Source organism: Pituophis catenifer, unplaced genomic scaffold (assembly GCF_029215685.1).
Source record: "Pituophis catenifer annectens isolate HBS135680 unplaced genomic scaffold, rPitCat1.0.hap2 SCAF_3, whole genome shotgun sequence".
NCBI lineage: Eukaryota > Metazoa > Chordata > Lepidosauria > Squamata > Colubridae > Pituophis > Pituophis catenifer.
The window spans coordinates 141,869,991-141,893,946 of record NW_027256883.1 but is presented as its reverse complement, the minus strand read 5'-3'; the positions used below and the strand labels follow the sequence as shown (position 1 = coordinate 141,893,946).

General features: G+C 38.9%; 1 protein-coding gene across 1 annotated transcript in view; it reads right to left on the bottom strand.

The window, feature by feature from the left end:
• The window catches only part of PIGK (phosphatidylinositol glycan anchor biosynthesis class K), a 115,955-nt gene extending 92,436 nt beyond the window's left edge, over window positions 1-23,519 (bottom strand). Inside the window, exons 1-8 of the mRNA XM_070941256.1 lie at window positions 23,409-23,519; window positions 16,410-16,463; window positions 15,679-15,770; window positions 11,866-12,001; window positions 10,439-10,550; window positions 7,506-7,602; window positions 5,766-5,883; window positions 5,006-5,116 (exon numbers count right to left, since the gene is read on the bottom strand). Coding sequence (XP_070797357.1) covers window positions 5,006-5,116; window positions 5,766-5,883; window positions 7,506-7,602; window positions 10,439-10,550; window positions 11,866-12,001; window positions 15,679-15,770; window positions 16,410-16,463; window positions 23,409-23,513 — 825 coding nt within the window. The 5' untranslated portion in view covers window positions 23,514-23,519. The remainder of the gene's footprint in view (window positions 1-5,005; window positions 5,117-5,765; window positions 5,884-7,505; window positions 7,603-10,438; window positions 10,551-11,865; window positions 12,002-15,678; window positions 15,771-16,409; window positions 16,464-23,408) is intronic.
• Between the last annotated feature and the right edge of the window lie 437 nt (window positions 23,520-23,956).

The window sequence follows — 23,956 nt, the reverse complement described above, 5'->3', positions numbered from 1 at the left end:
CAGGTTAGTTGTGAGTCTCGCCTTGTGGAGGAGCGACCTAAATAGTGACGGTCGAAAAAGCCCGGAGAAGACTGGTGTGTCCGGGTTCAGCCCTTCGTCTTCTGAGAACTCGACGTCCTCAGGGGCCTCGTCTTCTTGGTCTGACTCCTCAGAGGAGGATTCTGGTGCTGCGGGGGCGCGGGACTTGTTCTGGATCTGTTGGTGTGGTCCCTGGACCTGTGCCGGCTGCGGAGGAGGTACCGCCTGCTGTCAACTGGCGGCTAGGAAGGATGATAATGCCGTGGAGAACATGGCTTGGAAATCCAACTGTGTGGGCGGTGGTGATGCCCCTTGCGCTCCTACGCCCGGGACCCGAGACGGCCCTGCCGGGGAGAGAGGTGCTGGCCCGCCCCGTACGGGGGTGGGGGTTCCGTCCTGTTGGGTCCCTCTCTCCATTACAGTCGGGGTCACCGGGGTCTGGGCCAACTCCGTCCAGGAGACCGGAGCTGGGTCTGCCTCTCTGGGTGTGGTAGCAGCCGTGCTCTCTGGCCCTGGCCCCTTGTTAGGTGACAACTCCAGTGCCCTCTGGGCTTTAGCGCACTGTCGCTCTAGCGCCTCATGGCGTCTTTGGGCATCCTTGTCCTGGAAAGTCAGCCCCTTTCCGGATTTAGATCTGCGGTCAGTACCTTCAGACCGTTTCCGGGCGCTCTTCTTGGAGGACTTAGCCCCCTTGCGAGGCGGGCTTAAGTCCAGTTCTGGATCCGAGGAAAAAGGGGGGTCAGACATGGCCAATTGTTGGGAGCAAGACCACCCCTCTCCGTTTGTGCCCGCAATCTCCAAGCCAGGTGTTGTGCTGGTGAGGCTTGACCGCTCTGCGCCTTAGATTGGGAGGTGGCAGCTGGGAGCCCGAAGGTCTCACCAGCTAACCCTTTTTTTTTTTTTTTTTTTTTTTTTTTTCTTGTGGTACCGCCCTAGAGGGAGGGCGTAGAAGAGCCTCTAGGGGTCGGTGGAGGCCTCTGTTCCCAAAATGGCGGCCCGCGTGGAATCCAAGATGGCGGGCGCCACGTGGTGCTGGCTTGGGTGCCCCCCCCCCCGCCGGCTACGGTCTTATGCTGGAGGCCCGAGGGTCCAGCCAGCTGCCGTGCCTGATTGCGCTGTGGTTCGGCCTTCCTGTAGCGCGGCGGCGGCTGGCAGGGCTAGCCGGGCGGACCGCGGCTGCACGCTGCCTTGTTCGGCTCGAGCGGCGTGGATCCGAGCCGCTCGCTCTTCTCTATGCCCCGCACAGCTGCTGGTTGCTTCAGTGAGGCTGGGGCTTCAAGCAGTTTTGAATTTGGCGCCGTGTGCAAATGAGCAGCGTGGGCGGCTCGGCTTTCCGATCCGGCGCCCAGCTGATCAGCGCTGTTGCGAGCGGCGCTTCAGCGAAGTCAAATTTCGACGAAAAAAGCTAAAATAAAAGGAAGACCCCGAGGGAAAAGGATACTCAAAAATAAAATAAAGTCCTAAACGCCCCTGAGGAAGGGTGAAGAAAATTCAAAGAAAAACCCCAGGAATAAGGGAAACCAATACCTTAAGGCAGGAGCTCCCGGAGAACACTTCAGCGTTGCCAAACAACTGAGCGAAGACTGGGGATCATGGGACTGGGGGTGTGGCTAGGCAAAGGGAAAAGGGGAAGTCCCTGGGGAAGGTCTTTTTTGTCTTAAAGAACACTCAGTTGTTTGCCAAAGGCTGAAGCATTAACTCCCATCCATGGATAGTGGGAGCAGCGCACAGGAAAATGACTGTGTGCCCCATCAAAGAGTATAAAGAACAAAGCAAGAATAGAATATTCAAGCATTGGACATAAATATATCTATCTATCTATCTATCTATCTATCTATCTATCTATCTATCTATCTATCTACCTACCTACCTACCTACCTAGAAACCACCCATCTTACTCGCAATCCCAATAGCTGAACTCTACGAATTATTCTAAAACCATTTATTAATCCTACATGTGCTATTGAGAAGCGAATCCAACAATATTTAATGTGGCCACATATCTGGAAATGTGAACAGGGTTATAACTCTACGCTTTCCTAGATATAAAAAGATAAAGTAAAATTTAAAACTGTTAAAACTGAAGTCCTTGTAAATCTGCTATAAGATCAGCAAATTGTACACTGTAATTTCTAACTCACTGGCCCATTTTCACAATATTTCCAAGATGGCACGTTATTTATCTATTAATTCTGTAGTTTCTAGTAAGTTAATGGATTTCAGAAAACACAAAGTTAATGAGACAAACTTGTTCAGAATGGAATGATGTGTTTATCATTATAATACAGGTAGTCCTCAACTTATAACTGCTCACTTAGTGACCATTCAAAGTTGCAACAAACCTCCTCAGACCTACTTATAACCCAGTTTTAAGTTTCCAATGGCTGCCCCCCCATAGTCATGTGATGACATTATGGGTGCTTGGCAACAGCCCCACATTTACAACAGTTTGCAGCATCCTGCTGTCACATGATCATGATTTTTTTGCCAAAAACCAGTATTTACTTCCAATTTCTGGTAAAAAATGCCCTTTGGGGAAAATGACAATCACTTAATGATTGCCAGATTCCCTAATCACTGGCACAAAAACAGTCATAAAATCAGGCATGGTCAAACTTAACCGCCATGACTTGCAAAGGCTCAATTATGGTTGTAAATCAATGATTACCTTTACATCCTTCATTCTCAAAATTATATCCTATAGATCCTTTAAAAATAGATTTTTGTCAGATTTAATAATGAAACTTCTTTCTCAGATGAACACTGATTGCTTACTCATTTCTATATCACTATCAAGCTTGGCAACGTGAGCTGTTTACTGCAAAATTGATGCCATCTTTTCTAGCGACAAGATAACCTGCAACTGCATCTGTAAACTTAAATACTAAATGATTTAACACAGCTGCTCTCTCATGTGGAAAAACACTTTGAGATTTAGATTCACAACTCATATCTTTTGGCATAGTATGTTAAGCAAGATTGAATTTAAAGAGGACATCGCTCAAATCTGCAAAACAGGATATGAGTGGATAGCATGTGCACCAGAACCTTTTGCTTAACATAATATGAAAGATTTTGAGAGACAAGCTAATCCTTATCTATTAATATATGAATATATAGATATGTCCAATATTACTACTTCATATCACTTGGCTATGTATGCAGAATTTCCATTTAGGTAAAAAAAAAAACCTGTTATAAAAGATCATATATGGAAGAATGGCCAGGAGTCTGTCTTCTCCTTAGGCATCAGTGGAAAATTTTCATCATATGCTACATAGCAACTCAACCTTAAATGCACCACTGAATACTTGGAGCTCTGCTGCATAATTCCAATTTTAAGAAGGCTTCCAGAAGAGGTATGGTCCTAAATCTTCTAACCATATTAACATTTCAAATAAATGAAAAAAAGCTTCCTAAGCATGCCTAGCAGAGTGAGAATCCTTCGCAATTCAGTGAGATTTACTTCTTCGGGGGGGGGGGGGGGGAATCATGTTTAGGATTTGATTCTGAATGTTGCTACCATGTTTCCCCGAAAATAAGACTCTGTCTTGTATTTTTTTGAACCCCAAAATAAGCACTTGGCCTTATTTTCCGGGAGGTCTTTTTATTTTGGGGTGCGTGGAGGAAGATGGGGCTCCTCTTGCCGTCTTACCTGATTTCCAGCTCTGCATTTAAATATTTTCGGGGAGGGTTTATTTTCGGGGGGAGGCTTATTTTAGCGCATGTGTTCCAAAGCCCAATTGGGCTTATTATCAGGGGATGTCTTATTTTCGGGAAATAGGGTAGTTATTTACCACACAAAAGCAAGTTTGTAATTAATTTTCCCAAGAGGCACATGAGATTGATTGATTGATTGATTGATTGATTGATTGATTGATTGATTGATTGTAGGACACATTCACATCATATTTCTGCAAAAAGGAACTGAGAAACTGGGACTGTTGCGGAAGGCCACAACGCCCCTTGCCACCAATGCCCTGCCCTGCTCTCTGCCAACATCCTGCCGATACTCACAGACTGAAGCCCCACCCCTTGCCAATGATTTTCCATCTCCAAGGCTGCCAGAACCTGCCTCACACTGCTGAGAGCCAGATCGGCCATAAAATGCCCAGATCCTTTCTATTGGCAGATCTTTTGGCTCTCTTCTACTAGTCAAATCCATGGAGCTATCTCAGTGGTGTCAAACTCGCGGCCCGCAGGCCAGATTAGAGAAGAACAAGTTATTCTTTTAGCAGCTTTACTGCTCCATATATACCAAGTATCACTGGCTGGCCCCACCCAGTTTAGTGAAGAGGAAAAAATCCCGATAAGTCACGTGATGCTGCCATCATGCCGCGGGTTTGACACCCGTGAGCTATCTCATATCATTAGATTATTTGCTCTATTACACAGGATCTTTCCAGAACCACAACCAAAAATCTTCCTAGCAACTACAAACTTGATTCTTTAATTAGACATGGCAATCACATTATTTGCTCATTGAGATTTATGTTCTACCAATCATTTATGCTTCTTTTTACACTCTGCAATTAATTCTTACATTTAACTTCAGTCAAAGCTAATATGTTTTTCAGCTTGAGTCAGGAACCTAGCAATGTTCTGAATCTTGCATAATATAACTTTTTAATATAATTGAGCTGAAAGACAGCATTATATGCAACAGTCTAAAAACAATTCAAACTTTAAAGTACAGTGGTTGTAATGAAAAACATAGCTTTGCTACTAAGATTCCATGGCGTAAAAGGATTATTTTTTAATGAGCTAATGTAGATTTAAGCCCTAGATTTAAGGCTAACTTGAGCCTTAAAAAGCAAATCTCATTTTGGGGGTTTAAAACTAGAAAAAAATGTTTTTTCCCAACTTGACGAAATACAGTGACAATGGGAGAAATAGAAAAGGATGTTAAAAGGATTATGTAAAATTATACAAAACACACAGCTTTTCAGTAGTGGTTTCATGAATAGCAAGTTAAATAAGTATTTACCAGGTCATTCATATTTGTCTGGCTTGCTGGATTAATTTCTTCTAAAAATTCCAAGACGTAAAATGTATATCTATCCATCAAATGGACGCCAATGCCAAGATCTGGTTGATGCTTCAAAAAGAAAATGTTGTTATAAATACCAAATTTACTATATATAAATGTTTAGCAATGAAGACCGAACAACACAATCTTATATCTACATCCTCTGTCAACAGCTGATTAACCTCGCAAACTATGAATAGCTACTATGTAGTACAGAAAGGAACACAAATAAATAAGGCCAAGCAAAATACTGTATATGAATGTGCTGGAAAAGAACTATATAGAGCTGTAACACTAGCTTTCTATTTTAATCTACCAAATCTGCACTAAGAGAAAGGCAGCAATCCTTTACCTGCTTCTCTTATCGTTCAAAATTTATCCTTCATTGAGCGTGTCATAGTTCCGTAGAAGTGCTTTTAGCCCACCAAAATATGCAATAAAATATACCAAAGTTCTCAAAAAAAGATTGTGAAAGTCATTACTTCCTGGAAGGTTGTAAATAACCTAAAGTAGGGTCATAATTTCATTTTTTTTTTTAAATCTTGCTTTTCTTTAGAGCACTATTATTAATTCTCGTTCCATTATAAATGCAGTATTTTCCAGCAGAAGCAAAATTCCTATTAAATCTTATACAGCTAGATACCCACCAAACTAGGATAGATTTTCACTTGGTGACTGTTATCTATATATAGTTAACATATGAAATAATAACACTTACAGAAAGTGAATCTTCTCCAACCTGGCTGCTAGCCAAAGCCATTATATTGGGAGAATAAAACCGTTCATACATGGATGCTCCTTGGCATGTATCAATGATAAACAGCAATTCATTGTACCTAGAAGGGGAAAAAAGCATCCTTTATGCCTGTATATGCCAGCTGGGCCCTTACTAGTAAAGCCCTTACTAGTATATAAGAGATTAGCTATGTCTTCCTTTATCCATCAGTTGCGGTGACTTCATCCAGCCTTGTAAACAAAATGCTACTTTAAAATAAAGTATTCCTGGAGATTTTGCCTCCAGGATTTTTGCCAGGATTAACAGACAATAATGTACCTTTATAAACTATCCTGTTTCATCACCATTGCATAGAAAAAAAGTACTGGTGATTAAATACACAATCCAAGGTGTGTTTTATTCAAAAGTAAAATCCTAAAATCTTACATTAAGGCAGCTCCATGTCAATATTTAATCTCCTGAAGTCTTGTGTAGGCTTCCTTTTGCAAAGGATCTGTCTCCTCATTCAGAACCAAAATAACAAAGGTTTTCGAGTACTACTTCCTTTGATTAACTATTATGCAAGACTACACATACTTTTTGATCTATACAGATCTGCATATATATTTTGCTAGATCTTCAACTATAGATCTTGCTATAGTTGGGTTCATGCAACCCCAATATAAACTTATCCTTCCAATAAGTTAGGATAGGTTTGTAGAAATCTCTCATACTTGTAAGTTGAGTTGCATAGCAAAGTAACTCTTTCAATATATTTGCATAGCCGTAATATCTAAGATTTAACCCTTATACCTTGGATGCCAGGTGGTATTTTAAAGATCAGTGATGCAAATGACCCAATAGATCAGCCTGTATTTTCAAACCAACCAATCAAAAACAAGCACCAGCTTTGACAGACATTTCTGGACAGAGGACATTGCAAAAGCCCAGTGGGTTTATGACTTGCCCTGCACAACCTTAATGCTTAGCTGTACAATCTGCTAGAGCAGTGGTGGTGAACCTTTTACTCACAGAGTGCCGAACAGGTCCGTGCTTCATGCGCTTCATACACGCGCATGCCACTTGTGCTAATGTACGACTCCTCCCCCATGCGCTGTGTGTGCAACTGCACCATCTGTGCATGCACACAGTTTTGCACGTGCGCCCCACCATGCACTGCGTGCACAATCACGTGTGCATGCGCATGGTTTCCTTGTGTGCAATGCACATGCATGAATGCTGTCTGCACATGTGCATGCTGCGCATCAGTACTCTCATGTGCATGCACAAACGCATGCAAATGCACAGGAGAGCTCCGAAGACCAGCTGGGTCCCTTGAATTGCATGCATTCACACCGGAGGCCTGACCACCAGCTGGGCGTGCGCACATGCGCAGCTGCAGGTGAGTTGGGCGACAGCTCACATGCCCGGAAAAATGGCTCTGCATGCCACTTCCAGCACGCATGCCATAGAGTTCGTCATCATGGTGCTAGAGGGACATTATCCATAATATCATAAAAGATAAAAATGTGAACACTGTTAATACAGATGTTGACAGTGCTGTTAATTGTAGGGGCGAATAACTGACCAGTTAAGACTTGCTGTAATAGTATATGAATTTTTGCTAAAATCTATGGTTGCAAATACATGTACTAAATGAAATGAAAATTGTAAATGCATTCTAGGTAGATCAGAAGAGGCAGAAAAATGCAGGCACACTAGAAAGCAGGGGTTAGAAATTACCTTCTTTTCTGCCACATTTGTTCAAAGGCATCAGCGAGTTCCACATTCGTGATTTCTTCTGAATCTTGAAATTTCAAGAAACCATTCCCACCATGACCTTGGTGGAAAAAAAAAAGTCAGGATATTCTCAAAAATATTTTCTGAAACCTTCAAACAAAACAGTTGGCATCCAACTAGAACAATGCATAAATATGCTCTCGCCCACCAAGGGAGCTTATATTACAGCAGATGAAAGAAGCAAGGCAAACAAAAGGGTAAGCAATTGCTTTGTCCTTTGGAACTCAGCCTGAGCAAGCTGAGAAGCCCAATCAATTCAGATTTAACATTTAAGAAGTCTGTATTACCCACATCCCTCCAAACCTCCCCTGAGTCACTGCAACTACTAATATATATGCAGCCACACATCTTGAATTCTCTTTTAGATCCGGATTTCCAGAATAATAATATATACTGTAGTTCCAAGCTAAGTTAGAACAATTCCTATAGTGCTTGAACAGAATGTTTAAACATTCACCATATTCAAACATGTGCTGGGCTACATTTTTAAAAAATTATGATTTTCTGAATAAACCACTGACTTGCAACGCGTACAATCCAAGGATCTCAGTATCCCTTTGGCCCATCTCACCATGCAGATCCCAGGACTGAATAGGAATGAGTTTTTAAATGAGGGTGGGGATGGAGGTACCAATGTGTTGTTTTTTGCTCGTGTAACATGCAACTGAAGACCAGTTCTTGCACTGACTGCATTTTAAAATCCTAGTTTTACCCATATACATATTGATGACTGCAATATATATATTTTAACATGAGAACAAAAAATGATGGAAACAGTTACTAAGGCTATGTTTCTGTGCATGAATCATTGCCTATAATGAATATTAGTAAAGGACAGGGCTTGTATTAGGCTTTTCTACAGAAGACAAGTGTGAGATAAACACAAGTCCCTCAGGAATTTCTACAGTTCTCACCTTATTTAAACAAACCTCATCTAAACCTGACTATCTTCAGGGTCAGAATGGTGATGGGTCCTTTGAGGGATATGCTTGTCTTTTGAGTAACTATTGGATTTTTTTCCAGACTTTTATTATATAATTCTGTATTTCTGTTGGGTCTTTATTGTAATGTTTCGTATGCTGCTCAGAGTTGGAGGGAATCACATATCATAGTAACCATAAAATTATTAGTTGTGCTTTTAACTAGTATGCTATGTGACTTAACCCTTACCCTAACATTGGTAAGCTATAAATCAAAAATTAGGACAGAGTGTGGATCTGTCCACTGTGTGATGCATCAATCAGCAAAATAATTACATTGGCCTTTTCCAAACTGATGCAAATGGCCATTTTAGATGATTATGAAATGTTTGAATGTTTATTGGCCACTGTTGAGGATTCTTAGAACTAAATCCAACCCATACAATCAAACTAAGATACTCCACACATATAATCAAACAAACATTTCCAAGACAACTTACTCTAGATATCTGAGACTCTCAAAAGTTGAACCCATTCTGTATTTAATTCACTATTCAAGGGTTCAAGATCAATTGCAGGCATAAATGTTAATTATATTTCAGGGATTAGACAGATTAGCACTGGTTATGCCTCAATATACATATACATTTCATAGCTTGAATTCACAAGAGACATCTAGTTTCAATTTTCCTGATACAGACATGTCTTTAGTCATTCTAATACAGGTAGTCCTTGATTTATGACCACAATTGAGCCCAAAATTTCCGTTGCTAAGCAAGATAGCTTTTAAGTGAATTTTGCAACCTTTCTTGCCACCATTGTTAAGTGAATCATTACAGTTGTTAAATTAGTAACATGGTGGTTAAGTGAATCTGGCTTTCCCTATTGACTTTGCTTGTCAGAAGGTCAGAAAATGTGCTCATTACAACCATCATAAATACATTCCAGTGGCCAAGCAATTTTGATCACGTGACCACGAGGATGATACAACGGTCATAAGTATGAAAAACTGTTATAAGTCACTTTTTCAAGTGCCATTGTAACTTTGAATGGTCAGTAAACAAACGGTTCTCAACTGAGAACTACTTGTAAATGTACCAAAGAGTAAGCTACAAAGGAAATATGCAGTCTCAAAGCAGAACAAATTAGTCCAACTGTCAAGGCTGTGGAAGTGTTTTCATTATTATTATTATTATTATTATTATTATTATTATTATTATTATTATTATTATTATTATTATTATTATTTTCTTTATTCATTAAATATGAAACTCAAGTCAACTGAACATTCAAAAATGCATCACGAATACATTGACTGGTGCTAGTGGTTGATACGGGTTGCTGCCAGCATTCTAGGTATCAACCAAGTACCTTCTTAAGATGTACGATGTTCCAAGTAGCGGTTTTTTGCAGTTCCGCTGGTGTTATTGCAGGAAGCTGCAATTTGCTGATGTATGTTATAAAATTCTTGGACATGGTACCAAGTGCCCCGATGACAATGGGTATCACTGTTACATGTTTTATCCATAGCCGTGTAGTTTAGATGGCCAGGTCGCAATATTTTATGATTTTTTCCAGTTCTTTTTGTTTGACTCTGGCATCTCCTGGTACTGCGATGTCAATAAATTGTATGTTTCAGTTTTCGACAACTGTGATATCTGGCGTGTTGTGTTGCAAGTGATGATCCGTCTGTATTCGAAAGTCCCACAAGATCTTCACCTTCTCATTTTCTATAACTTTTTCCACTTTATGGTCTCATGACTTTTTGGATACACGTAAGTCGTATTTTTTACATAATGATCAGTGGATTAATTTAGCAACTTGGTCATGTCTAGCTTTGTAATCAGTTTGTGCGATTTTGATTATTATTATTATTGTTGTTGTTGTTGTTGTTATTGTTACTACTACTACTACTACTACTACTACTATAGGAAATGACAAAGAAAATACAATTACCTGTCATATATATGAGAATATTGCTTCTGTCATCAGAAAGCAAACGTTTGGAACGAGGTGCACTTGCTGGGATTCGGCCTGTTAACACTCTCAAAAAATTTTCCACAGTAACCTAAACGAGACAGCATCCTGTTTGCATTTAATCTTACCGGCATTATTTTCAAATGAATTGTCCAACAAAATATACACTACTGCATATTACAGCTCATTAATGTATTATTAGCTCAGGTTAAGTCGACATATTTCAGCCTCCATAATATACATTCAGTGCTTTAAACACCTGTCAAACTTTATGATTTTATCTCTGGGAACAATTTCAACATTTTCTTACATCAACACAACTATGTGTTGCCATGGAAAAATGTTCATAATCATATTTTAAAGCTTTAAATTCTGCATGACAATTATGGAACACAACATTCCAGTGATTAAAAATATTTGATCATAAATTATACATCTGCCTAGCAAAAAAAAAAAAGTCCTACCTTGTTTCCCGGAAAACAAGACCTCTCCGGATAAGCAGCCCAATTAGGCTTTTGAGTGGCTGCGCTAAAATAAGCCCCCCCCCAAAAAATAAGCGCTCCCCAAAACTATTTTACCGCATGCACAGCCGGTCCCTGCCATTTCCTCTGATTAGGGTTAGGGAGACAGAGCTGGAAATCAGGTAAAATGGCAAGAGGAGCCCCATCTTGCTCCACGCGCCCCCAAAATAATAAGACCTCCGCGAAAATAAGGCCGAGCGCTTATTTCAGGGTTCAAAAAAACATAAGACAGGGTCTTATTTTCAGGGAAACACGGTACTATGAACTCTCAAACCTCACACCTACTAGCTCTGAAAATAATTTTCTAAAGTTCCAAAAGTACTCAGAAAACCATACTAGTTTTCTGAGTACTTTTTTGAGTTGAGTGCTCAAAATCTCAACTCCTGTACTGGTACTGTAGTCCTCATTTAGCAGGAATTGGAACTGGCAGGTTTGTTTTTAAGCAAAGTGGTTGCTAAGTGGGAGATCATGTGACCACATCTGTACTTTCCAGCTCACAACTAACAAGAATAATCCATTTAACACCTTTAGTCTTTAGTCACACTATACAATTCTGAGTTTTGTGGTTTGTCTTTGATACCTGCTTTAAAAGGTTTAGGTAGGATCATCACTATGTTCAACTATTAATCAAGGGAAAAATATATCAATTTTCAGGTATTGATATATCCCACTGATTAAACAATGATTTGACTAGATTTGGTAGGCTAAAGATTTTGATACCAGAGCATATGAAGTTCTAAAACTCATACATCATTTTGAATGTGCTGAAGAACATCTCTGAGGCCCAAGAAGTTGCAAGTTCTCATCAGATCAATTGACTTAAATGTTATCTCCTTCCTCATTACCTTTTCTACATTTTAATATGGAATATATTTAAGAATTAACCTCATAATTTCTGTAATCCACTTCCACGTCATCTCCATAGACATTCAGTTCCATGTTTTTGTGACTAAACACAGTGGCTGGAGCCGGATTTCTTGGATTGCAGGCCATATCATCTGCTAGCATTAAGACTATATGGCTGATTGGGAAGAAAATAAATGGATTTGAATACACAATGTGAGTGCAGTAGCAACACAAAGCCTCAATAAACATACATGGTCTGCTAACTTTGAAAGGTTGTTTAATAGCTTTAATCCTCTTTTCTATGCAAGGCATTCTGTGACTAAGCCAAAACTTCACACAGAATGAAGAAATAGCTTTTAAAAGTTAATAAGGCTAACGTTACTGTATTTGCACATGAATTCAATTCCATGCAATTTACGAAACGCAATAATACTTCAAAACAAGAATAGGTGGATGGCTCATCCAAGAAATCAATCTGGGTTTTTTTCTCTCATTGTACTCATCAGGTTTCTTCATCAATGTTTTAACCATGGCCAGTTGGCAGATCTAACTTATGCAGAAAGTACCGGGTTCAGTCTTTAGCATCCCTAATTAAGGAGCAATATTAGATAGTGACACTTACAATATGTTTGACAATTTAGTTAAACTTGGGAATCCATCTCATATTTATGCCCCTGAAAAAAAAAAATCTCTCTTCTGTTCTCAGACAATTTTTGAAGCATGCTATCAAACCTGGAAGATCTTTTTGGCTATACTGTCTTTATTAATTCTGGGCGTTTCTTTAATTGATTTGGATCTAAATGTCCCAAAGGTGCTTTTTCAAAAGGCAACTGGACTTCCTTTGTTTTTCCTTGATGATGTTACACTTCTCATCCAAGAAGCTTCTTCAGTTCTGACTGAATAGTGGGGAATGGAGGGATTCAAATTCCTTGCATTCATTAGCATTCGTTTTGAGAGTCGTTGAGGCCACTTGGAGGTTTATCTGTACCCACAGGATCACCTGAATACTGCAAATGGGTGTGGAATCTTTTTGGAATTGCTGTTGTACACAGGAAATAAGTGTCATAAACCTTCCCATTTGTTGAGAAGAGGACTGTTCAGTTTTAATGTTGATGCTCTCTTTGACCCTTCTTTCAAACCAGAGGTCCTCTCTGTCCATGCTATCTTCAAAAGAGTAAACTTTGTCTTTCAAATGGAGATAGACCACTGAATCTTGTCCTGATGGGTTTGTTCTCCTATGTTATGTTATGCCATGTGTTTATAAAGTGCTTGTTTTGTTTCTCCAATGTTACATGCTAGTTTTTGTGTGTCCAATGTTACATGCTTGTTTTTGTTTTTCAAAAAAAAACAAGCACTTCATAAACACAAGGCATAACATAGGAGAACAAACCCATCAAGACAAGATTCAGCAGTCTATCTGATTAGATTAATTTTAACATTAGAAAAACTTAAAATTAAACAGTCCTCTCTGAAGAACCTTCTTGGATGAGAAGCGAAACGACTTCAAGGAATAACAAAAAGAAAGTCCAGTTGCCTCTTGAAAAAGCACCTTTGAGACAACCATGACATGAGTGACTGAGAATCTCCATAGACACTTGTAGATTGAATATACATCCTTTATTATAGTTCTTTATTCAGAAAGCTGTCCTTTGGATTAATTAATTGCTTTCTTGATTTTGCTCCTGAACTTTCCTTTGTAAAGAAACAACCTTATCTATTGTACAGCAAAGTTATAAACAGGTTTTTTTATCCTTATGAACGTATTTCAGATTTGTTCCTTTTCTAGATTTGTCCTTTATTTTTTTCCAAGAAGTAATGGTCACTGTGTTTATATCCCATCTTTTCAGTTTGCAAAAATGTCTATGTAACATGGTCACATTTACATTTTTGAGTCACCTGAATTCATAATTCTTTATCATAAACCTATTTTTCAGGCTATGAAAAACAATGACAAATTGTGATGAATTTTCCAGTTTAGAATATTAATCAGATAATTCTTCTGCATATACTTGTGTTAGAAATTGTGTATTTCCATTTTTTTTAAGTATATAATCTTCTTCTCTCATTCAAACCAATAGTTAAATATATGTCTATGAACACATTTCTCTGCTAATACCTGCAATGTTAGATTAGACTTTTTATAATTGTCAGCTAACCTTGTAGGCAGTCTGTGTCCCAGGCTTGGTTGAATCTTGCTGGGTGATGTAATGAAGGGGCTTGGGCAATTCCTATTATGTCTTAATGGCTTTGCCCTGGTTTGAATCTTGAGTGAGGGCTAATCCTATCATGTCCTGAGGGTTAAGGTCTTTTGTTTTGTAGATAGACTGGCCCAGTTTTTTGTCTTGTAGATAGGTTGGCACCAGTCTTTCTGGGTTTATTAACAAAGGTGGGGGCTGCTTTCCAAGAGTATGTTTCTCCTTTTCTCATCCAGGGAGGTATAATATTCTGCCTTTTTAATATTTCCTAGAATATTTCATTCTTCTAGGACCGTGATGGCGAACCTATGGCACGGGTGCCACAGGTGGCACACATAGCCATATCAGTGGGCATGCCAGCTTAGCTCTGGTGTGCGTCAGCTGATTTTCTGGCCTTATGGGCCCATCAGAAGTAGGGAAACAGGCTGTTTCCTGCCTCCAGAGGGCCTGGGGGGATGGGGAAGGCTCATTTTTCTTTCTCACATGGCTCACCTCTCTAGGAGTCTCTGGAGGCTGAGGACAGCAAAAAAAGGCACTTCCTGTCCCACCAGGAGTTGGGAAATGGGCCATTTCAGGCCTCCAGAGGGCCTCTGAGGGAGTGGGAAAGGCTGTTTTCGCCCTCCCCAGATGCACAGAGAGGATCTGGAGCCAGGTGAGAAAGAAAAACAGGCCTACCGGGCCATCACGTGCCAGGAGCAGGGGGGAAGGGGGGTTGCGCGCACATGCGCAGTGCTGGGCGCATAGAATTATGGGTGTGGGCACACACACACGCAAACCTCCCCCGCCCTCCCCCTCTTGGCATGCAATGGCAAAAAGGTTAGCCATCACTGTTCTAGGAGAAGGGTGGGTGTTAACTTTCTACACCTATGTATGTTCAATAGAAAAGTCCTCCATAGAATAATAGCTACTCATGTCGTGGGAGCACATTTTCATGTAAAATAACCTTATACTTTAAAAATAAAACATGCTGAAGAAGTCAACTTAAACTGCAAACCAGACCTTGGCTATGACTTAATAAATGTATCACGTGCAAAATTTTAGTTTCTCTATGCAGGGTCTACATTTCAATTTCACAGGATACTTAAATTTCAACAAATTCATAGTAATATGGATTGCATCTATTTCAGATCATCATAATAATCTGGTTAACTATGCAATGAACCATAATCATAATTATTATATGTATATGCCACCTGACTTCCAACAACTCAGGGCAGTTTACAAATTGTTTAAAAAAGCACATCTTTTCTAAAAAATTCCAAAAAAAGCACAAGAAAACAGAGATGGCAAAGATGTGACCTATATTGTGGTTACTATGGTACTGGATACCCACTTTCAGCTCAAGGTTTACTGGTAATTCTTAATATTTTAGAAGGTTATAATATATAATATTCTAAAAAGTTGATCGAACCCTATAATAAAGATATTTGATTTGAATATTCTGAATTATTTACAACTAATTAATAGTATTTTAGAAATCTATAACATCCAGGATATTTCAACTTCATTCTTTTTATATATATATATTTCCTTTTAGAACCTGTCTAATGAAAATGCATAGATATAAAAAAAGAATGGAAGACTAAAACAAGCGTGGGATCACCTTAGAGTAACTACCTTATTTGTACTTGATACCATTTTAGAAAGTTCTTCTTACCTATCAGGAATTCCAAGTCTCTTGACACTTCTGTAAACTGAGAGAGTATTGGCCACATGGCGATAGTTAAACCAGAATCGAGATGTGCACACCTAAACACATTAAGAGACAAATATATATGAGCGTACGTATGTATGTGTATGTGTGTGTACACACACACACACACACGGAGGGAGGGAGGGGTAAGAATAAATTCTGCAGCTATAATGCACCAACATGACTGTGCAGAAATAAATGGGCCACTGAGCTACAGCTTATTTGGAAATTTCACTAAGGATTAATTCTGTCAAACTGCAGAGCTGTTCTCTCTCAACTGAAGACTAATGCCTCCAGTATAATCTTCAAAGACCTCCCTACTCTATATACTTCCTACAATATACAGCATTAGTAAATTAATAAATCATGGTCAAAGTGAGTATGTTCGCTATTTTTTTCTGAAAAACTTCTGGAAAAGTTTCATTTAAAAAAAAAAAAAAAGCATTGGTGATAGCTAATGCTTTACAGGTATTTAAGTAGAATTATTTTTATATTTATATTATCATATTTATATTATTATCAGATCCAATCCACTCTCTTTGCCCACTTTGTCCCAATCCACTATCTTTGCATGAAAAGCAATTTTATCACTGTGGAGGCAAGCAATCTTTTCTTTACAGTGGTACCATTTGATATATTCCCATAGATTTGTTTAGATTAATTTGTTTAGGTTCAATTAGGCTGGAATATCTTACCAGAACGGCCCAGTTGTTTGTATGACCACTTCTAAAAAATTGTTCTGCTTGATCCTGAAGAGAAAATATAGAAATTATACAAATAAATAAAATAGCATCACATGCACACAAACAAAAATTCCATAAATATTTTAAATATGTTTTTATCAAATCAAAAGTTATTTTTTACTTTATTGGAAAAGGTTAATTAGTATAAGCATCATACCAATTGATATATTAGGAAATTGTACAGAACAATCCTGTGTATGTTTACTCCAAAATATGACTCCCTTTTTAGAAGAACTTTCTCTCCATATATGTTTGCTTTGCTTTAAAGAAATCTTTATTCTGGTAGCACTGCATGTATAAAAAACCTTTCATGAATCATATCAAAGAACAACAAAGAGTTCTCTCCATCGTCTTGAAACTTGATCAAAGATGGCAACCAAAGAGGAAAAAAAGAACAAAACAAAAGCAGAGAATCATAAGGAATGCTTAAGAAGACCCAGACATCCCAGTTAGTAAAATTTAACTTTGATTTCAGTACTGCAAATACTTGCAATATAAAAAAAATTACAATTCCTTAATGCTATTTCACAATTTTATTTATTGAAGTCTTCACACCACAAACAAAACTATATATTTTTTTTAAAAAAAAAATCACTTATTCCAAACGAAAACATACTTCATTTTACCACAGGAATTGCAGAAATTAGCCTCAATGAATCAAATTTGGAAAACCAGGAAAAATGTGAATTAAGCCAGATTGATCCAATTGATCAGACATTTTTGTCCTTGAATCCTCTAAAAACAAACAAGCTAGATTGGATGATTCCTCCTTTAACAGAACAGAAGCTTGTCATTCAGATTAAAATAAATGTATGAAGTCTGACAAGTCTTGACAGAGTCCTGCCCCACTATCAAATGCCACTCAGCCAAAACACTCAAATGATCATAAAGAAATTAATCCCATAATATATGATCTGCAAATACCTCATAATAAAATATTTTTTCATTCTTTCTAAAGAATAATGTACTGTACTCAAGAATGCTGTAAAATATGGCAGTAGAAATCCACAATTTTAACAGGGACTTTTTAAAATTATGCTAAGCTTATGATGAATGTTTGTAATAAATATTCTGTGTTCTCTTGAAAAACAGAATTAAAAATTAATAAAATATTCCTAATTGATTACCAATCTTGAACCATGCTATCCTTGTTGCAATCTCTGCATAAGAACTCAAACAGTGATGTGAGATTTCCCCGAATGTCATCTATTTGATAACATCCCAGTTTCTTAGGGGCTAAAGAAAGATTATGACCTGACTCTCTATATTTTTAACCTCTTTGTCAACAATGCTACATTTCTGTGATTTTTTTTTGAGCTAAATTATGTGAGAAATTATTTCCCTTTTTGCTGATAACTTGATCCTTATATCTTTATCTCAAATCAGCTTCAATTTTGAGTTAGTCTTAGCTAAGTTTTTTTTTTTAAATCATTAACTCAATGTGAAAGATTTAGTTAGACTAGCCATTATCAATCACTGAAATTGAAAGTTGGCCAATCAGTTAACTGGAACACTTAATGCACAATTTTCCCATGGTGCAAGAATCTGGATACTAAAAAAATATTTACATTTGAGATACCAAAATCCAAAGTGGCAATTTTATGTCCTGGAACTCATAATATCTCAAATAGATTTACTATCACAATTAATTTATTGAATTATTAGTTCAATTTTCTGTCCCTGCTTGATTCGAGATTAGTCAATCTTTGCCTTTTAGAACAAATAAGAACTAAATCAGGAAGAAATGCATTCTGTTTTCAAAATATAGTTTATCAAAATATTATGGGTTGTTTTTTTCTTTGATTTTTTATTCTTGAACTGTTTTTCAGCCACATAAATGTTTCAAGATTGGATTGATTAATGTCTGTTCAATCTGATTTGAGCATCACTGAAAATAATAAGACTGTTCTCTGCTATGCAATTGGAAAAAGTTAGTTTCAATTATTTAAAGCTTGTATTTAATTGCAGCCTTAAAATTTCTCTAATGTTCAACAGATGTTCAATGTCAATTCTAGGTCATTTGGAGAAAATACCACATAACTCCTAACTCTGGCCACTTAGCTATAATTTGCTTTATAGTCTGTTTTTTTTTCTGACACACAGTTTAAATGTCTAAATAGAACTCTTCGGGGAAACATTAATTTAGTTGACCTGAAAAAATGCCAGGTTTTGTTTTTTAAATCTCCAGAGCTTGGGCAAATGGATTATCATCACAGCAGTGTGACAAATAAATTGAAACTACCAGTCTAATGAATACTATTTTATGTAATTATCCAGCTTGTTTTGTAATCTATGTATTCAATCCCTTCCCATCCTTGTTACAGAATTGTTGAAACAAGCTGACTGATGTGACATAAAACAAAGCAAGTACATGTTTAGTCATTCTTTTTAAAATCATTATTTCAAGAAAACATAAATCAATTAAACAGCCTTAACAAATCTAAATAAATAAATCTGCTAAAGGCTACAACCATGAAAGCCAAGCAAATCCTCCCTCTTCCAACTGAAAAGACCAACAAATAGATCATTGCTCTATTACCCCAAGTTCCTGTTGGTTTTCTCAAGAGATCCAGCCAGCTTTTATTGGAAACAAAATGCATGAATGCATGACTTCTGAATCAAATCCAGAACAACTTGAAAATAGAAATAGCACTTAGACTTATGTGCCACTTCACAGTGCTTTACAGCTGTCTCTAAACAGTTTAGAGACTCAGCATATGGTCCCCAACTATCTGGGTGTTCATTTTATCAACCTTGAGCCCTCCAGGATTGGACTGCCGAACTGCTGGCAGCCGGCAGTCAGCAGAAGTAGCCAGTAGTACTACATTCTAACCACTGCACTGCCATGACATCCAAATTCAACATTCTTTTTACATTGTCATGTACACATAATGTTTTGGGAAATGGGAAGAGACTTGGCCCAATTCTCCAGGAGCAAAAGGACAATGGGGGGAGGGGAGACCTGGAATATAAGAAAACATTGAAATCATGCACAAGAGATATTCTTCTTCTTGTGCCATATCCATCATCGGACATTGGCGATCATGTTGGCAATCCTATTTTTGTCAACAGCCGCATGAAAAAGTGCTGCTGAGTTTTGTCCAAACCAGTCCCTTAGGTTTTGAAGCGATGATGTTCTTATACTTGCACCTCATTTGCATTCAATCTTTCCCTGGAGGATCAAGTGAAGGATGCCGTATTTTTCTGGGTGTCACATCACATGTTCAAAATATTCTAACTTTCGCTTTTTAATGGCTTACAAGAAATATACAAAACTGAAACTGGCACTGCTACTCCATCCCCCTAACTCCAGGGTTTTGCTTGAGATAGTTGCCTAATTAATTTCTACTTGAAAGAATTGTTTATATATTTATAAAATTTATATGCAGCCCATCTTACCTCAAGATAACTCTTGGCAACTTACAATCGTAAAAATAAAAACTATACAAACTAAGAGCACAAATTAGTATAAAATCCAGAACTCGCCCAATTAAAAGGGAACAGGATGGGGGCAAGGTGAGATCCGTTGTTAATTGATCAACTGCCTCCACTGTGATACTCCCCCATTGAAGCCCCAAGTTAACTGGAAGAGCCAAGTTTTAGGCTCTTCCAGAATGTCAGAAGGGTTGGGGTGAACCTTACACCAGAGCGGGGGGCAAGATGTTCCATAGGGCAGATAAACGGCAGAGAAGGTCTTTCTCCTGGATCATGCCAGCTGGAATAATAAGGGTGATAGGCCCACAACGTGCCTCCTATTGCAACAGTCGTGCAATAGGCCCAGACACATACCATGAAGGGCTTTAAAGGTAATTATCAATACCTTGAATTGTACCTGGAAGCAAACTGGCAGTCAATGCAGCTCATGGAGCAGTGGCATTACATGGGCCATTCTTGGGCCCCCAAGAACTGCCGGCACCACCACCAGAACTCCTACTGGTTAAAGTTTTGCAGATTTTAGATCTGAAGGCCAAGTAGTGATTTGGAATTTAAAAAGAGTACTTGTTTCCAACTTTTTAAAGCAGCATAATCTTTTCTCAGGATTGCAGGGTACCCCCAGTAGTTTTCCTATGATCCCAGAGAAAACACATTTGGTTCATTGCATATATTTGTACCCTCACACATTCCAAAGTATCTTTCTGCATTAGAATACAAAGTGCTGCATAATCTGATTCCTATTCAGCTATTCCGACAGAGAAAACACTGCAAAAACAGTTTTTCAGCATTACTTCTGGAATTGTAGACAGATTCCCACAATGAGAACAGTCAATGAATTGGTGAGGAGTAGTGATTAAAAGATGCTGGATAAGGAATGTGAAATGGAGCTTCTACTACATTGTACTTTCAACTTTGGAAGCTAACTGGAGACAGTCAGGTCTTTCAATGCATCCCATCTCAAGGTTTCTTGTTATTAAAAAAAAAAAAGCCAAACAGGAAGACAGCATTATGTATGCCACCTTGAGCATTTGAATGAAAAATGGGATATAAGGGATGATGTTGGAGGAAAAGACCAAGATCCTGCCTCCTAGGATACCCTTGAGAAAACAAGGGGTGGGAGGTTGTATCTCTTTCTCTCCATTCACACTGAGGCCTTTTTTCCTGTATTATTGCCACTAATGTATATAAATGAAAACTGGGGAAATTATAGCAAAGTTGAAGTAGAAAAGTCCTAGATAATTCAAATCCATGGAATCCAAAGTATACAGATAGCCCTTGACGTGAGCCCAAAATTTCTGTTCTTAAACAAGACAGTTACTAAGTGAGTTTTGTCCCATTTTACGATCTTTCTTGCCACAGTTAAGTGAACCACTGCAGTTGTTAAGTTAGTAACATGGTTGTTAACTGAATCTGTCTTCCCCACTGACTTTGCTTGTCTGAAAGTAACGAAAAATGATCACATGAACCCAGGACATTGCAACCATCATAAATATGAGTCAGTTGCCAAACATCTGAGTTTTGATCACATGACCATGGGGATGCTGCAATGATCGTAAGTGTTGAAAACAATCATAAGTCACTTTTTTCAGTGCTGTTGTAACTTTGAATGATCCCTACATGAATTGTTGTAAGTCAAGTTCTACCTGTAATAGTGATGTACTGATGAACATGAAAACAGATAATACACTGTTAAATTATGTAATTAAAAAAAGCCAGCTGGGTGACTTTGGGCCAGTCACACACAATCTCAGGCTGGATGCAAATAAATAAATAAAAATAAATAAATACCTGGCCTGTCTTTGCTGCTTCCTTCCTTTACAAAGCTCAATTATTATTTAAACGTTTTCTTTCCTAACCATTCCTTCTCTTCTCATATATATACATATATAAAAAAAAAAAACAGGAAATGGGGGTTATGTGCCAGCAAGCTACCATTTTTCGTTCACTACCCTCAGCCCACTAGAAGGATTGCTGGCTAAGCTCCACAAAAGGCCACAGCTGGGATAATTTATTTTATTATATATTTATTGTATCATATGTATATGTATTATATGTAAATAATTTATTACATATACATAGTCCTTGACTTACAAGTTTATTTAATGGCCGTTCAAAGGTACAGTAGCACTGAAAAAAGTAACTTATGACCATTTTTCACACTTACGACCACTGCAGCATCCCCATAGTCACGTGATCAAATATTGGATGCTTGGCAACCAACTCATATTTATGACGGTTGCAGTGTCCCGGGATCATGTGATCCCCTTTTGCTACCTTCTGACAGGTGAAGTCAGATTCACTTAACAACCGTGTTGCCAATTTAACAACTGCCATGATTCACTTAACAACTGTGGCAAGAAAGGACGTAAAATGGGGCAAAAGTCACTTAAAATATGTTTCACTTAGCAACAGAAATTTTGGGTTCCATTGTGGTTCTAAGTTGAAGACTACGTGTGTGTGGGGTGGGGGGGCAATACAATGTAGGAGATAATATATTAAGATAAAACTAAAATAGAATAGAATAGAATTCTTTATTGGCCAAGTGTGATTGGACACACAAGGAATTTGTCTTTGGTGCATATGCTCTCAGTGTACATAAAAAGACAAGATACACTCGTCAAGAATCACAGGGCACATGTGACCATCAGCCAGCAAGGCCCCCACCCCCTGGGAGTCTGACAACCAATCAGGATACTCTTTTGGGGCCCCAAGAAATGCAGAGCCAGAGAGAGCATAAAAACCTGAGGATTTACTGTATCTGCCCCTTTTCTGTTCAGGAACTCAAGCCATGTGATCCTGTCCACCATTAAACCATCTTTCCAAGCAGTCTCCATGTTTCCAGTGTCTGTTTTCCCCACTTGGAGCAGAACCTAGAAGGATGTTTCTTCCAACAGTACAACACCCAGTGACCCTAATCCCCATATCACCCTAATATGGAGCCATAGAATTACAATGGGATACACATTATAATTCTATTTCTAAGGATGCTTGACCATTCTAACTGCTTCTGGTGTGCTTGTGGTGAAATCATCCCAGGGGTTTTGAAATTTCCTGGGTAAAGAAGAGCAAAGGCAGAAAGCAGCAGCAGCCGAGTCCCCGCCAAAAGCCGTCAGGGGGCGGTCGACCATCCGACCTGAGCGACCCCTTGAGGAGCCAGGCCAGCCCACCCCTCCTCTCTCGCCTTCCAGGATTGCAATGACAGCCCGGAGGAGAGAAGGCAGAGTCCAGCGCTGGTGCACTCCTGATATACATTTGCAACACCGCATTTAATTGCAAAGCGATAGACAGCTAGATTTTAAAAGTCTCCGGTCCGGTTTTTTTTTTTTTTTTTTTAAGGCGATCGTCCTTGAGCCCCTTGGTTGCATTTGCTCAATGCAACCAAGACCAGCCCACGGAAACGGAAATTCAAGTCCTGGGTTTCAAATCCACCCCACGGTAGGAAAAGAAAAACGAAACAAAAGCAAGGGAGAAATAAAGGCGCGCAGCCCGCCGTCGTCTTTGCCCTTCCCGGCGTACCTGCGCTCCGTGACCGACCGCCGAACTGCAGCGGCTGAAGAAAAGAAGAAGCGGCAGCGCTGTTGCTGCAGGAAAAAGACACCGGCTCGGGCTGGAGGCAGCCATCTTGCCTCTCCGTAGGACCCAGGAAGGAGGAAGAGCGGTCATTGGCTACCGACGCTTAATGCAACTCCGCCTCTTTTTTCTTCTTCCTAAAGTTTGTGATTGTTTTTACTCCGGGTGTGGAGGTGCCCGGTGTGTAGGGAGTGCGGGCTTTTCCAAGGCGTCGGCGCCGATCTCCTGCTTCTGAGCATAAATCTTAACCGGGGGAAAAAAGATCCCGATGGCGATGCTGAGCAAAAATGATTAAAAGAAAACCATTGATATTAAAATCTGTTCCCTTTGAAGCGCTTAACTGGGAAGGGTAATCAGTTAAAGATCCTTGTAGGATCTTTAACAATTGCTACCAACCTGCCTTCCATTGAAGATCTGTATACTGCACGAGTCAAAAAGAGGGTTGTGAAAATATTTACAGACCCCTCACATCCTGGACATAAACTCCTACCCTC